The 13452-nt window shown below is 60.1% G+C and overlaps 1 protein-coding gene across 50 annotated transcripts in view; it reads right to left on the bottom strand.

The window, feature by feature from the left end:
- Positions 1-8335: 8335 nt before the first annotated feature.
- Positions 8336-13452, bottom strand: part of ABLIM2 (actin binding LIM protein family member 2) — a 138108-nt gene continuing 132991 nt past the window's right edge. For 49 of the 50 annotated variants that reach the window (XR_014812087.1, XR_014812083.1, XR_014812081.1 and 46 more), the window contains one exon: positions 8336-10042. Coding sequence is in view for 46 of the 50 variants with exons in the window: in XM_084971396.1 (XP_084827522.1) it covers positions 9929-10042 (114 nt within the window). In the remaining 4 variants the exon portion in view is untranslated. The remainder of the gene's footprint in view (positions 10043-13452) is intronic. The other variant, XM_084971422.1, reaches the window with a different exon arrangement.

The raw sequence follows: 13452 nt of genomic DNA, 5'->3' as shown, positions 1-13452 counted from the left end.
AGCAAGGCCAGGGATCGAACACGCATCCTCATGGACACTGTCGGGTTCTTAACCCACTGAACCACAGTGGGAACTCCTAACGTCTTTTTAATATGATACACCATGCTTCACGAAAGTCAGCCCTTTAGACGGGTTCCCATTCAAGCCAAGGAGAAATGCCTACTGTCTTAGCTCATAGTTAGAACAGCGTTGGCGGTGTGCTGTTGACCTGGAGGTGAGTGGAAAGATGAGGTGGGCGGAAGATGACATTTCAATGCGTACCCATTGAGAGGGAGCTGTGTGAACCTGTTACCTATCAAAAACCAATGGAATGCATCTAAAAATATTTTTAAAGGAACGCTTCATTTTGAAGGCTGCGACGCTGCCATGGATGAGGTCACCCCAAGGGGGACGATGCTGACCTCGGGGACATCTGAACCACTGGGCCTGGATACCCCTTGGGCAGGTCCCCAGAGCCCCTGGGGACATCCAGCCTGGTTCCTCCCGGGGCAGATGGAGAGTCTGAGGGTGGGCGGGGTTGCAGGACTTGCGTAAGGGCACGTGCTCGGTGAATGTGAGGGCCTGGACGCTGGACACTCGCTCTGGACTATTCCAGGATGAGAGCCGAAGCCTCTCCCTCCCTGCCAAGTTCTGAAAGGCTGTGAATTCTGCAAATTCTGTGAGCACCTACTCTGTGCCAGGCGCTGGGCAAGAGGCCGTGGGCGCTACGGACAGCCGGGGTTCTGGGTTTGTTAGGTCCCTGTGGCTGTCAGTTTCCTCTTCTGCTGTCTCTCGCACCCACCGATGCTTCCAGAGACACCGACGCTGATCGGACCAGTTAATTCTGGTCCAGTTAGACAGAACTTCTGTTTCAGACCAACCTCAGGTGAGCTGCCTTTGGGTCTGGCGCCACCTCTAGTCCCATCAGATGTGTCCAGGAGGGCAGAACCTGTGCCCTAGAAGCTGACCTCTTGATCGAAAGGCAACTAAGGCTGCCCCTCAGCATGGAGCTGGGGGCCCGGTTGCGGAGCCGTAGCGGGTCCGTATTGAGGGAGATGGAGGTACAGGTGCCACGGCCCTGCCCCAGCCTCCCCCCAAAAGTGATGGGAGAGCTCTCCCCACTCCCCACCTGGCAACGGGTCTGTCTTTGGCCCACGGGAGGGTATTTGAGTCCAGAGAGGTTTCACAACCCCAGTTAAAAGTTCTTTTATCTACTGTTCTATGGAGGAAAATTCTTGGAAACCTTTGAAGGACCACATAGCTTTCAGTGTAGACAAGGATGGTAAATGATCTGGCTGGAGAGATGGGCCCCTCTGCTGGCGGATGATGCAGACGGGAAGCCTGGTGTCCAAAGCTTCGTAGGACTTTGGGGGATCAGGTTAACTGGTCAACACGATACTTGGGGGACAGCAAAGCAGGTTCCTGGGCCCCGAGGTGCTAAAGAGCTCCAGGTTGGCAGCAACTGGGGTTTGGGCATGCGCAGACTGACGGGGTGCAGGGGTCCTTTCCGGAGACCTTCTGGAGCTGGTGACCCCGGGCGGCTGGAAGAAGACCACCACAAGGGCGGGTGGCCGGGGAGCTCTGGCCGGTGGCCAATGGGAGCAGCGATGTTGGATCAGCCGGAGGCTGGTCCCGCCCCTCCCCCAGCTGCAGAGGGTCTCAGGGCAGAGCTGCAGGTCCCCATGGCCAGGCAGCTTCCTGGGGACCCTCCAGAAGGATCCATCCTGAGACATGGAAAGCGTTTTCTGCAGGTTAGAGAGAGAAAGGGCTCCAGGGCTAGCGTTTCTGGAATGAGCAGGGAGGGTGCAGTCGAGGTGCAGGGCGGGGCCCCTGCCCTAGTGCAGGAGCAGTGGCGGTCCACGGCCACCCTCCCTCCCTCCCTCCCTCCGTGGCCCCAGGGTGGTGATGGGGACGATTCAGCTAGACGGCTATGTTTACTCCTGGGAAGGTGGAGCACCTGGGTGGCTGCAAGAATAACACTCTGTACCCCCCAGGCAAAGCCTGGGGAAATGCAGCTCTCCCCAGAAGTAGCGGCAGAAACCAGAACTCAGTACAAACACTTTAAGTGGAAGTTGGGCTGGGAAGCACCAGGATGAAGGGTGGGGAGGGGTCAGGGAAGGAAGGAAATTCGCCAGGGGAGGTGTGGCCATGAGCACGTGGCCGCTGTGGGCAGCGGGGCTCAATGCCAAGGAGGTTGACCTCAGAGTCAGAGTGGTCCCACCTGATGGGGGAGGGTCGGGGGGGGCTTCTCCGGAGGGGGGTTAACCGCCCCCATGCAGGCTGAGCTGAGCCCGCAACCAGAGATTCAGATGCTCTCATAGGGGCCTGCACACTATCCAGGAACACGCAGGCCCCAGGGCTCCAGGCAGGCCCGGCAGCGTCTCCCCAGCAGGTACACAGGCCATGCTGAGCCGACGTGAAAGTACCCCAGGCAGACATCTGTGGGGCTCAGAACACAGAGTGCTCCACACCCCAGAGCCGCCACAGGTCCTGGAGGCAACGGGCAGCTTCCGGTCCTGAGTCTTCGCCTGGGCTGTGTCTTCAGCCTAGATGCCCTTCCAGGCTTCCCCACTGCAGCCTCACTGGCTGCCTCTGCTCACCACTATGCACTCAGCCAGTGGGACCTGGTACAGGAAGCCTCCCAGACCCCATCCCCGCCTGGTCAGGGTCCCCTGTGCCCTCACCCCCCTTCTCACCCTCCCACCTGTGCTGCCATGGGCCCGGCCTCCCCCCTCGTCCCAGGCAGCTCAGGCTGCGTAACAAAATACCCCAGCCAGGACTTAAACAACACCGTTTTATTTCTCGTGGTTCTGGAAGCTGGGCAGTCAAGTTCACAGTGACAGCAGATTCAGTTCCTGGTAAGGACGCGCTCTCTCTCTGGCTCGTAGGTGGCCACCTTCTCCTGTGTCCTCACATGGCCTTTCTTTAGCACCTGGGCCAGAAAACTTTCTTTATTATTTTTTTCTTTTTGGCCGCCCCGAGGCATATAGCGTTCCCGGGCCAGGGATCAGACCCCAGCCGCAGTTGCGACCTCAGCCGCAGTGGCAGTGTCTGATCCTTAACTCGCTGTGCCAGGCTGGGGATCGAACCTGCCTCCCAGCACTCCCTTAGCGCCACAGCGCGAACTCCATTTTTTCCCTCTTCTTTTAAGGCACCAGTCTGATCAGATTAGGGCACCATGCTCATGACCTCATGTAACCTTAATTACCTCCTTAGAGGCCCATTTCCAAGTACAGTCCCAGTGAGGGTTAGGGTTTCAACATATCATTGGGGGGGGGGGCACACTTCTGTGGGCTTGTGATCTGTTCCTGTGGTCAGGGGAACATGTCTTCATTTCTGCTTTGTCATGCCCAGCTCAGTGAATATCTGCTGACGGACTGGATTATCTGGTTGGAAGGAAGGGTATGACAGTTTGAAGAGAGGAGTCATATCCTGGAAGTGTTTGCAGAGAGGGTGGCATCTCCACTGGGTATTGAGGCATGAATAGGAGTTTGCTAGGTGGAGCAAAGTAAAGAGCCCTTGCAAAGGGGGCCATGTTTGGGAAGGAGGTGGTAAGATGCTGCTCAAGAAACAAGGGTGCTGGATGGGAGAAGAAAGAAGAGTCTGGAGAGGGTTCAGGGGCCAGATGATGTGTGTAGGGAGTGGGAGGACAGGCCACGGGGGTCCCCACGGTTTGGTTGGCAGGCTGAGGACGGTACGGTCAAGCCTCCACTGCATACCATTCGCTGCAGCTGCTGCACACAGGAAGGAACAACGTGGCACGTGGGTGTCAGGTCAGAGAGACCCTCACGGCGTTGGAGGCAGGACGGCCATTAGGAGCAGGAATGGCTGCACAGGACGCTCAGAAAGCACCTGCCACTGAGGTGTGTTCACAGCCCTCAGATGCAGACAGGAGAGAAGGAAGCCTCTGTTACTCTTGAACCCTAGCCTGGCAGCCTCTGGCGGTCCCCAGGGAGGCTCTGATCTCCCTTGTCGTTTAACTTGTCAGAAGTGCTCTTAGCTTAGGGAGGTGGTTCTCAGCCCGCAGCCCGGGCGGGGCCTGGGTGGGGCCTGGGTGGGGCCTGTGCCACCTCCAGATGGAGCCGTCCAATGGAGTGGCTTATCCACGCCTGGGTTTCCTCCACTCGGGAAGGTGGCCGGTGGGGAGGGGAGACAACCAGCCCGTGTGAACTGACTTCTGGAATGATCCAGGCTTCATCCGTGGGATAGACTCTTGTCCCCTCTGGAGAGGCAGCCTGGGACGGAGAAAGGCAGCAGCCAGGAGGCGGTGCTGTGGGGGAAGGGACTTGAAAGGGCAGAAGGAAAGGTGGGGGCACTGCCTTGAGGGGTTCTCCCCAGAAGGCGCCCCCTCCACCTGGGGAGGCTAAGCAGTGAGGCCCAGTGCCCTTGGGGCCAGCGGGCCCTCCTGGGCTCCCGTGAACTGAGGGTGACGGGAAGGGGCCTCAGTGCCTCATGGCCAGGCCTCCTGGCATGAGATATCACCTCCCCCATTCACGACACCCCCTCATGGGCACAGGGGTGAGTGTGCCCGACTGTCCACATAGACAGAGGCTTGTCTGAATGGTGAGGTAGGGCAGCCGCCAGCGGGCTCCAAGGGCAGGCTTTGCTGGGGCAGGGCCCTGGGGGCAATGCCGCTTATCCAAATCCTTTGATCTGCTGTTCCCTGCTGGTCACCTTCCCTGTTCCTGTGCCTGTTCCCTCGTCTGTACTCATGGCCGCCCTCGTGCTCAGACCGGGTGGGCAGAGGATGAGAGCTGCGACCGGATGCCGCCACCACCCGCTTCTCCGCCCTCTGCTCTCCTGGGAGGCAGGCTCACAGGGTGGCTTCCGCCTGCCACACTGGCCAGGGATGGTGTTTCCCCGCCTCACCGCGTCCCCCGCTTTCACCTGCTGGGACCTCAGGTCTGGATGCGGGTCAGGTAGAAGGTGGACCATCCATGTAGACTTTCTGATCTAACACACACTAAGCAACGCCTTCCTACTCAGTTCTTCCAGAAGCTCTGCATTCCTGTTTTGGGATCTGACACTGTCCCGGTTTCTTCTCCGCCCCCTGCTGCTTCTGGACTGGCTCAGAACCTAGAGCGGGAGCAGGGGGGCTTAAGGACAGCACCAAGCCATTCACAGGGCCACCCAGCATGTCCCTCCTGCTTGTGACCCCCCCCCCAGCCCCCTCTCCGTCCTGCTTCCTCCCGCTGCTCCCCTGCATGATCCCGCTCTGCCACGGGGCCCCTGCTGGCTCACGCTCCTGGCTGGGTGGCCCCTGGTTTAGTCCACCTCCCGGCTGACTCACGCTCTCCCCGACTGAATTCCGGTTGGATGGACCATCTCTACCCAGAGGGAAGCCTCTAGGGCTGGGGTGGAGGGAGGGATGTCGCATGGGGTCCCCAGGAGCCCACTCTGCAGGGGGCTCAGGGGCCATCCTTGGCCTGATCACCTGCGCTGGGGGCAGTGGGCCCTGGGCAGGACACAGTGGCTTGTGGGTAAAGTGCCTTCAGGAGGGACGCTGAACAGGGCAAAGCCTCGGAGGGACTGGGTCCATGTGGTGCCAGTGGGCAGATGGGCGCTGATGAGTGAGAATGTCTCGCCCGCAGAGGATGGTAAACGGGGCAGCTGGGGGCCTCCGGACGGCTTATCTGGAAGGCATGGGATTGGGGGTGGGGGGACAAGAGGGCTGGGGGAGCCTGGGCTGGGCAGCTGGGAGTCCCATTAGCAGGGGTCCTCGCCCCTCTCCACACACAGGTGCCGGGCTTCCCAGACCCCTTGGAAGGTGGCGGGATCATGTGACGAACTCTGACCAATGGGCTCAACTAGAGGTGACACACGTCGCTTCTGAACCAAACCCTTGGATGTGCTGTGTGATTTGCCAAGCTCTCTTCCTCCTCTCTCTCAAAGCCTAGATTATGAAGCTCTGGGATGAAGGCACAGCTACCCCGAGGAGGGTCCAGAAAGGAGGCCTGATGGCCGATACCTTCCTGCCCCATCGGTTCCAGGGCTCCTGACACAGGCCCAGACTGGGGCTGATTTGGGAAGGCTGGTGGCACTGTCAGATACTAAGGCTGGCGTGGGGATTGGGCTCGGTCTTGGCTGGGATCTTGGGGTGGGCAACTCCTTAGCACCCGGGACATATGAGGTTGAGGTGGCAGACGTGAGCTCTGGGGGACAGGGGCTACCCCAGCAAGCCTCCGGCCCCCAGGACAGTGCCAGGCACAGATGGGGACCCAGCAGATGCTCTAAATGACCCTACACACTGGCCATCAAATGGACACGCCGCCAGACAGAATGACTGGTCCCGAGCCTCCTGTGGGAGCCAGTCTGTCCAGTGGGGCAGCAGAGGTTTCTCATCTCCTAGGTCCACACTGTCTAATCAGCAGCTGCCAGTCACATGTGGCTACTCAACTTCAATTAAAACTTAAAACCTAATTCCCTAGTTATACCTGTCTCATTTCAAATGCTAGCGGCTGTCATATTGGACAGTGTGGGCAGAGAACGCTTTGCGGAAAGTTCTATCGGTCGGTCCTCCAGAAGCACCAATGCCTTGAGAAACGTTGGGCTCCTGTCCCACCACCAAATATTCCAAGGACGTTCTGGGTCACAGAGAGTTGTCATAACACCGTCAGCCCTCCTGGAGGGGGGAGAGTCTATAAAGGGATAGAGAAGGATGCGCAGACGCGTGGGCAGGTGTGATGAGCTCGGGGCGTTGATGGGGAATTTGCAAGCGTCAGCAGAGCAGCTGGTTGGACGCGGGAACCTCTGGGCTGAACCAAGAGGGGAGAGAGGGGCCCCCCTTGGGAAGAAGCAATGTGCCCCCCCACACCTGGAAGGGAGGGGAACCCATGTGAAAGCTCGGGGCTGGTGCCTGGCTGTGGGGCAGAGGCCAACCCCATGTAGAGCAGGGAGGGGAGAGTGGGGGCTGCGGCAGGTGCTGTTGGGAGGTGGCATGACCAGGGTGACAGGGGCAAAGCATCACTCTGGCTGTTGAGTGGGAGATGACCTGTCTGCAGGTGAGGGGGCACAAAGGCTGACAGGGAAGCTGCTGTGAGGGCCCAGGTGAGAGGTGAGGTAGATGGAGCATGGTTGGGGCGCCCACGTGTCCAGCGGGCCAGGGCCAGGCCAGGTGCGCCCTGTGCCCCAGGGTCATTGATAACGGTGCCACCTCCCACTCTGAGAACATTTTCTGAACGGGGCATTTCCATGACAGTGTCTGCTCAGACGGGGAGATGAAGAGAGATGCTTCCGGGTGGAAGGTCCTTGCGGCTCAAGGGAGACGTGCTGGCTTCTGCTCCCATAACGGGGCACGCAGTTGTGCCATTTATTAAGATGGGGCAGACTGTGTACATGCGGACAGGTTTTGGGGGGGCGGAATCCAAGATTCAAGAGTCGTTAATGTCACTGGAATAAGATTAGACATAAGTCCGTAAGTGCTGTGGACAGAATTCCGTGTCCCCCACATTCAGAGGTTGCAGCCCTAATCCCCAGTGCGATGGCAGGAAGGGAGGGGCCCTCGGGGGGACTAGGTCATGAGGGTGGGGCCCTCCCAACACCCAATGGATTAGTGTCCTCGTCACAGGCTGAGCTGGAGGAGGGAGGACTTCCCTGGGCTGTGTGAGGACACAGCGAGCACACCTGTAAGGCAGGAAGCAGGTTCTCGCCAGCGCCTGATGGGGCCAGCACCTTGATCTTGGACTTCAGACTCAGAACTAAGAGAAATACATGTCTGGTGTTCAAGCCCCGGTCTACGGTATTTTGTGATCTCAGCCTGAATGGACGAAGAAAGATTATGAAACATTTCATCCTTGGAAGGCAACTGCTGACCGTGAGCAGACCTGTCCTCCCGGGAGGGAGCCTTCCTCCTCTTCCCTTCCTGAGCCAGGGGCCCCGGCCATAACCCAGAAGCTGTCTCCAGCTGTGTGCCTGGTTCTGCTGTTCCCTCAGCCAAAACACCCTTCCCTTCACTGGCCTCCAGGAATAGGTCCTCATCTGTCAACACGGGGCTGGGCAACGGCTTCTCAGAAAGCCTTCCGGGGCTGCTGGGGGCATGTGGGGCTCCTGCAGAGGGTTGGGCTTCCTATCTCTGTCTGCCGGTTCGCCTCCCCAGCCAGAAGGGGACAGGCAGCAGCATCTCATCAGCACCTGGTGCCTGGCCAAGGGCTCCGGAGCAAGCCGAGGGCCACACGCTTCGGGGCTGCCTTTGAGACGGCTGTCCTGGTGCCACCACGGGTCCCCCCACAGCCTGCCCCCACTCTGTGCATGCTTCCGGGGCCACCACTTTCGGCAGACACCCTCCCCAGCATGGCCCACAGACGGGGGCTGTGGCTACAAATGACGCGTGTTTGTAAGAAGTGGCTTTTCACTTTCATGAGTTATCATACAGCATCCTTTATTCTTCCAGGCTCCCCTGGTCCAACACAATGCTCACTAGTGAGAAAACGGGGGTTTCTGGAGGCGCAGGCTCCGGTGGCCGGGTGGAGGCCACGTGCCAGGTGCCCCAGAACCCTCCATGGCCAAGCTGGGCGCACAGCGGGACCGGGAGGGGGATGGGGCCAGAAGAAGCTGAGTGACGCTGACTCACAGATGGAACATCCAGGGCACACGGGAAGATGAGGTGTCACAAAGACGGGGGACAGACTCTGGGGGCACCTTCACCACGTTTCACAGGCCTCTCGGCACACTGCCCACTCTGCGCCAGGCACGGGCTAACCCGCACCTGGTCACACACAGGGCCCTCGGCTTCCTCGGCAGGTCTGGGTAGCATCCCTCACCCCCCGTCTCCGGGTGTGAGTCTCAGGACAAAACACCCCTCCCTAGAAGTGCATTTTACAGGGGTGGGGGACACCATTGGCCACGTCACAGGACACACTAAAAGCTGCGTCGCGTGTTAGGCTGGGCGTGTGGAAATCCTTTGTCCCAGGGCTTTGGCCGTCTGGGGACGAGGTTTTCTCTCCGAGGCTTGGAAAAGCACGGCGAGAACAACAGTGGTGGCTTTACTGCACCCGTCATCACGAATTTACAAACAGCATTGTGTGTGTGCTTGCGGGGGGTCCTTGCCTTTCGGGGTACCCGGGCGACAGGTCAGAGAGCCAAAAAGCACAAAGAATACCGACCAGGGGGCCTGTGCATCAGGAACACACCCCAAAGGGAATCCGCGCAGACACGAACTGGGCGGGGGCGGGGCCGAGTAAGGCTGGAGGCGGTTCCCTTCAGCGGGACCATAAAATTAAACTCTTTATATATGGCATCTCCATGTTTAAGTAGGCTATACTTTTTAATAAAATAAAAACTTTTGTGTGACTTTAAAGATATCATTTAGGCATCTAAGGGGTGATTTGGAAGAAAAACGCAGTGCACAGAGGGCCCTGCCAGAAGGTGCCCTGTTAGACTGAAGTTCCTCCCTAAACACAGGCTGCAGAAATCTAGCGCCCACACTTCTTGCAGCCCTGCATGCCCGCCGCGCTCCCCCTGCCCCGGGGACCTGTGTGCCAGGCGGTGCCTCCCTGGGCTGAGCGGGAGAGGGGGGCCGTGAATGCCGGAAGCCCACCCCACCCCGTGACCCTGTCGTGGACAAGCCCCTTCAAATCTCCAGTGGTGTCACCTCTGTGCCCCCAGCATGGGGTGGGTGCCGCACGGAGGCAGGACGGCGGGCTGTGGCTATCTCAGCGTGCCTTCGTCTCTGGGACAGCACTTAGCAGCATCCCCCTGACGCCAAGCAGCAGCGGGGAAGGGGCAGTGCAAAGCCAGACGTCTGGGCCCTAAACTACAGGCAGGGGCAGGGCTGGCAGAAACGGGGCTGCACCTGCTGTGGGACTCCTCCCGCCCCAGCCCCCCGCCGGGCCCTTCTCAGGCGCCCCTGCCCGCCCTCTGCCCGTCGCAGACACAGAGAAGCCAGAGGCAGGTGCAGCAGGAGGGGTCTGGTGCTTCCCGCAGGGGAGCCCGCGGCCAGGCGCCAGCGGCGTCAAAACAGCAGGGCTTTCTTCTTGAGGTCGTTCCTCTTCCAGAGCGCCAGGCGGTCAAACTCTTCCATGCTCATCCCAAACACTTCCTGGAACTCCTCCGGCGACAAGTGTCTCTTCAGATGACAAGGAAAACCAGAGGGGGGCAGTCAGCAACGTTGCAAAGCGCCCCCAGAGGTGGGGTCTGCAGGGAGGAAGGCGTGCCCCCCGCCCCAGCCGGTGCTCCTGGGCCCTCGGGGTCCCCATCCCTCCCCTTTGCAGCTGACAGAACCGAGCCCAGAGCAGAGGTTTGGTTGGGGCCCCACGGTGACCAGCAGCACAGCTGGGGCCAGAGCCCCGAGTCCCAACCCCCACAGATGCACCCCCCCCCCTCATTGCCGATGGAGCTGAAAACCACGCCCGGGAAATAGAAACGGCCTGGGGATTCGGGAGCTGTGCGTAGAGGGTCACGTGCACAATTTCGTTGTGTTTCCATGGCTAAGAGCAAGGAGAGCAGGGTTTATCAGGCCCCCACTTCACAGATGAGGAAGCCGGCGTGTGGAAGGTGAGCAAAGACCCCGACAGGCCCAGGCCCGAGTTCAAGTCCTGCCTCTGCGGTGTGACCGGAGTGATTTGTCCCTCCTGGCCCAGCCCTGGGGGCACACGCAGAGGCCGAACACACCTACGCCAGCCAGCCTCCCGGAGCCGGCCGAGTCTACTCTCCTGTGAGTGCGGTCACCCTGGCACCCCTGCCGTCGAGGGGGTGAATGGGTCAGTGAAGTCAGCTCTCAGGTCCGAGCCTGGCCACGGGCAGGGCACATTTATTCATTTTTTTCTTTTTCGGCCGCCCCGCAGCACATGGAGTCCCTGGGCCAGGAATCGGATCCAAGCTGCGGCTGTGACCACATAAGCTGCGGCCACACCGGCTCCTTCACCCACTGTGCTGGGCTGGAGGCTCCAGCTCTGATTCGACGCCTAGCCTGGGAACCTCCATATGCTGTGAGTGCGGCCCTAAAAGACAAAAAGACAAAGAAAAGAGACGTGCGTTGGAGTTCCCTGGTGGCTCAGCAGGTGAAGGACGTGGGGTCACTGCTGTGGCTCGGGTGGCTGCCGTGGCTCGGGCGTGAATCTTGGCCCGGGAACTTCCGCAGGCTGTGGCTGCGGCCAAAAAAAAATAATAATAGCCGTGGCTTCCGTGCAGCTGTGTGGAAGTCAGTCCGGCCGCTCAGACGCTTCCCTCCAAAAGCTCAGCAGAGGCACCGCCACGTGGGCCAACCGCTCCTCTCCAGGGGGTCCCAAGGGCTCACGAACAGGAACTCAGGTGCCCGGACCCCGTGCTCACAAGAGCAGCAGCTGCAACGGCCAAGGGCGGCCTCAGCCCACCTGCCCATCGGGGGACAAGTGGACAAACGAGGTCAACTCACACGCGGACTCTGGGCTGAGCGGCTCTGACCGCCACTGCCACAGACACGACGGGGACACGTCAGGCTCTGCAAAAGGCCACCTCGCTGGTGAGCCCACTTACACGAAACCTCCAGGCCGGGCTGAGCCACAGGGACCAAAACGAGATTAGCAGTGGGGGCGGGGAGAGGCCCCGGGAACCGCTGTTTAAGGGGCGTGGGGTTTCCTTCTGGGGGTACAAGGTTCTGGAATCAGAGACACACACACTCACACACAGAGACACACACACTCACACAGACACACAGACACTTCAGATACACACTCACACCCACTCACAGACACTCACACAGACACCCACTCACACACTCAGATACACACACTCAGACACAGACACACTCAGATACACAGACATCCAGAGACACTTGTGTACTCACAGATGTACACAGACACACAGAGACACACAGACATACTAGACACACAGACACACACACGCTCACACACACAGAGACGCACGCACCCCACCAAGCTAGTCTTTGCCGGGCAGAGGCCGTCAGCTGCCTGCTGCCACCTCGGACCCGCACAGAGGAAGCGGAACCCGGCACCTGCCCGAAACGAATCCTTGGCAGGGTGTTCACCCCGGGTTCCTGGCCAGCTGAGGAATCCACAGCCCAGTCCGCGGGGGGGTTGGAACTGTCCTTCCAGACAGCAGCACCCCACTTCCCGCGGCCCAGTCACCACTTCCCAGTTACTGGGACCACCAAGATGCGAAAAAGGAGGCAAACAGGAAAATGGTCTCTATTGTTCTTTGACAAATGCCGACTGCACGCCCGGGACCCGAGGCCCTGGGCGGGGCTGGGCGCCGCCTTCTCAGTGCCCTCCTAGCCTCAGGGCCGGGCCTGAGGAGTCGGGGCCAGGGGAAGGGGCACAGGTGGCCATGGACCGCAGGGAGGGTCCCAGAAGACGAGGAGCCGACAGGCGGGGCGGCACCCATCACCCCTGCCACCTGCAGTCTCCACTTTAGGCCCCTGGTGTCTCTGGGGTTGCGTGTCCCCGGCTGTGACACCGGGAGGGTGAGGTCACTGCGCTTTAGGCTGAGACGAGGAGCCAGGTGTGGTGACCGTGTGCTCCCCGCCTCCCACCAGGGCCAGGTGGACGCGGGCAGGTGTCCTGCCTCCAGGCTCCCCTTTGTGACAGGAAGGGCCTGCGGGGGGCAGTGGGGACCACCTGGCCCAAATCCTGCCGCACACAGGAGCCCATCCCTCTACCCCATCGCTGGGAAGGCCAGCGGGACGTGGCTGAGCACGGCTGACCCCAAAGGCCAGAGCCAGTTTTCCGACTGGCTCTGACCCCGCTGGCTCCTAAAGGCTCCCGGGGGGAGGGCGGCCTTCTGGCAGGTAGCGGCCAAGGCCAGGGCGGCCGAGCTCCCCCCTGAGCTGGCAGGAAGGAAGCCCGGGGCGTGGTGCCTTGGCAGAGGGACATTCCGGGAAGGCCTGGCTCCTCGAGCGCCCCTGGGGAGGAGGCCATTTCTGCAGCATGGCAGGGGTCCCACCTGCTTCGCTGGGGGGTCTGCCTATGTGTCACCCTCCAGGACAGTGTCGTGAAAAGACCTCGGGCTCAGAAGCCAGACACACAGGAATCCCATGTGGCTCCAGCCCTGTCCACCGTGCTGACACGACCTCAGTTGTTATGTCTGTAAAATGGGAATAAGCCTGTCCTCCAGGAAGCCTGTCCTGACTGCCCGGGTCACCCCAGCTCCCAGACCCTCAAGCCTCCTCTCTGTGGTGCAAACGCTCACACCGCAGCCAGTTGCAAGCTTCCAACAGAGGCAGTGCTGCAAAGAGGCCCAGGGGCTCAGGTTACGGCATTCCTCGCACAGAGACGTGGTGCACGGGCGCCGCCTCGACGGCGCAGGGAACTAAAGTGTAAGAGAGGATCGGGGCGGGGGGGGGGGGTGTCCAGGATTCATTACCTTTGCTCGAAAGATAACATGAAATCATACGTTTACGTAATTTGTTTTCCAGGAATGACCGGGTTTAACAAGCAGCATGTAAAATTTAAAAAAAATGCAACGGCATGGAGTCCCCGTCGTGGCGCAGCAGAAACGAATCTCACTAGGAACCACGAGGTTGCGGGTTCGATCCCTGAC

Source organism: Sus scrofa, chromosome 8 (assembly GCF_054392235.1).
Source record: "Sus scrofa isolate SSC_HxYL_T2T_F1_AM1 chromosome 8, Sscrofa_HxYL_maternal_Yorkshire_Landrace_v2.0, whole genome shotgun sequence".
In the NCBI taxonomy this organism is placed as follows: Eukaryota; Metazoa; Chordata; class Mammalia; order Artiodactyla; family Suidae; genus Sus; species Sus scrofa.
Note: the sequence above shows the minus strand (reverse complement) of the source record. Positions and strands in the feature narration are given on the sequence as shown.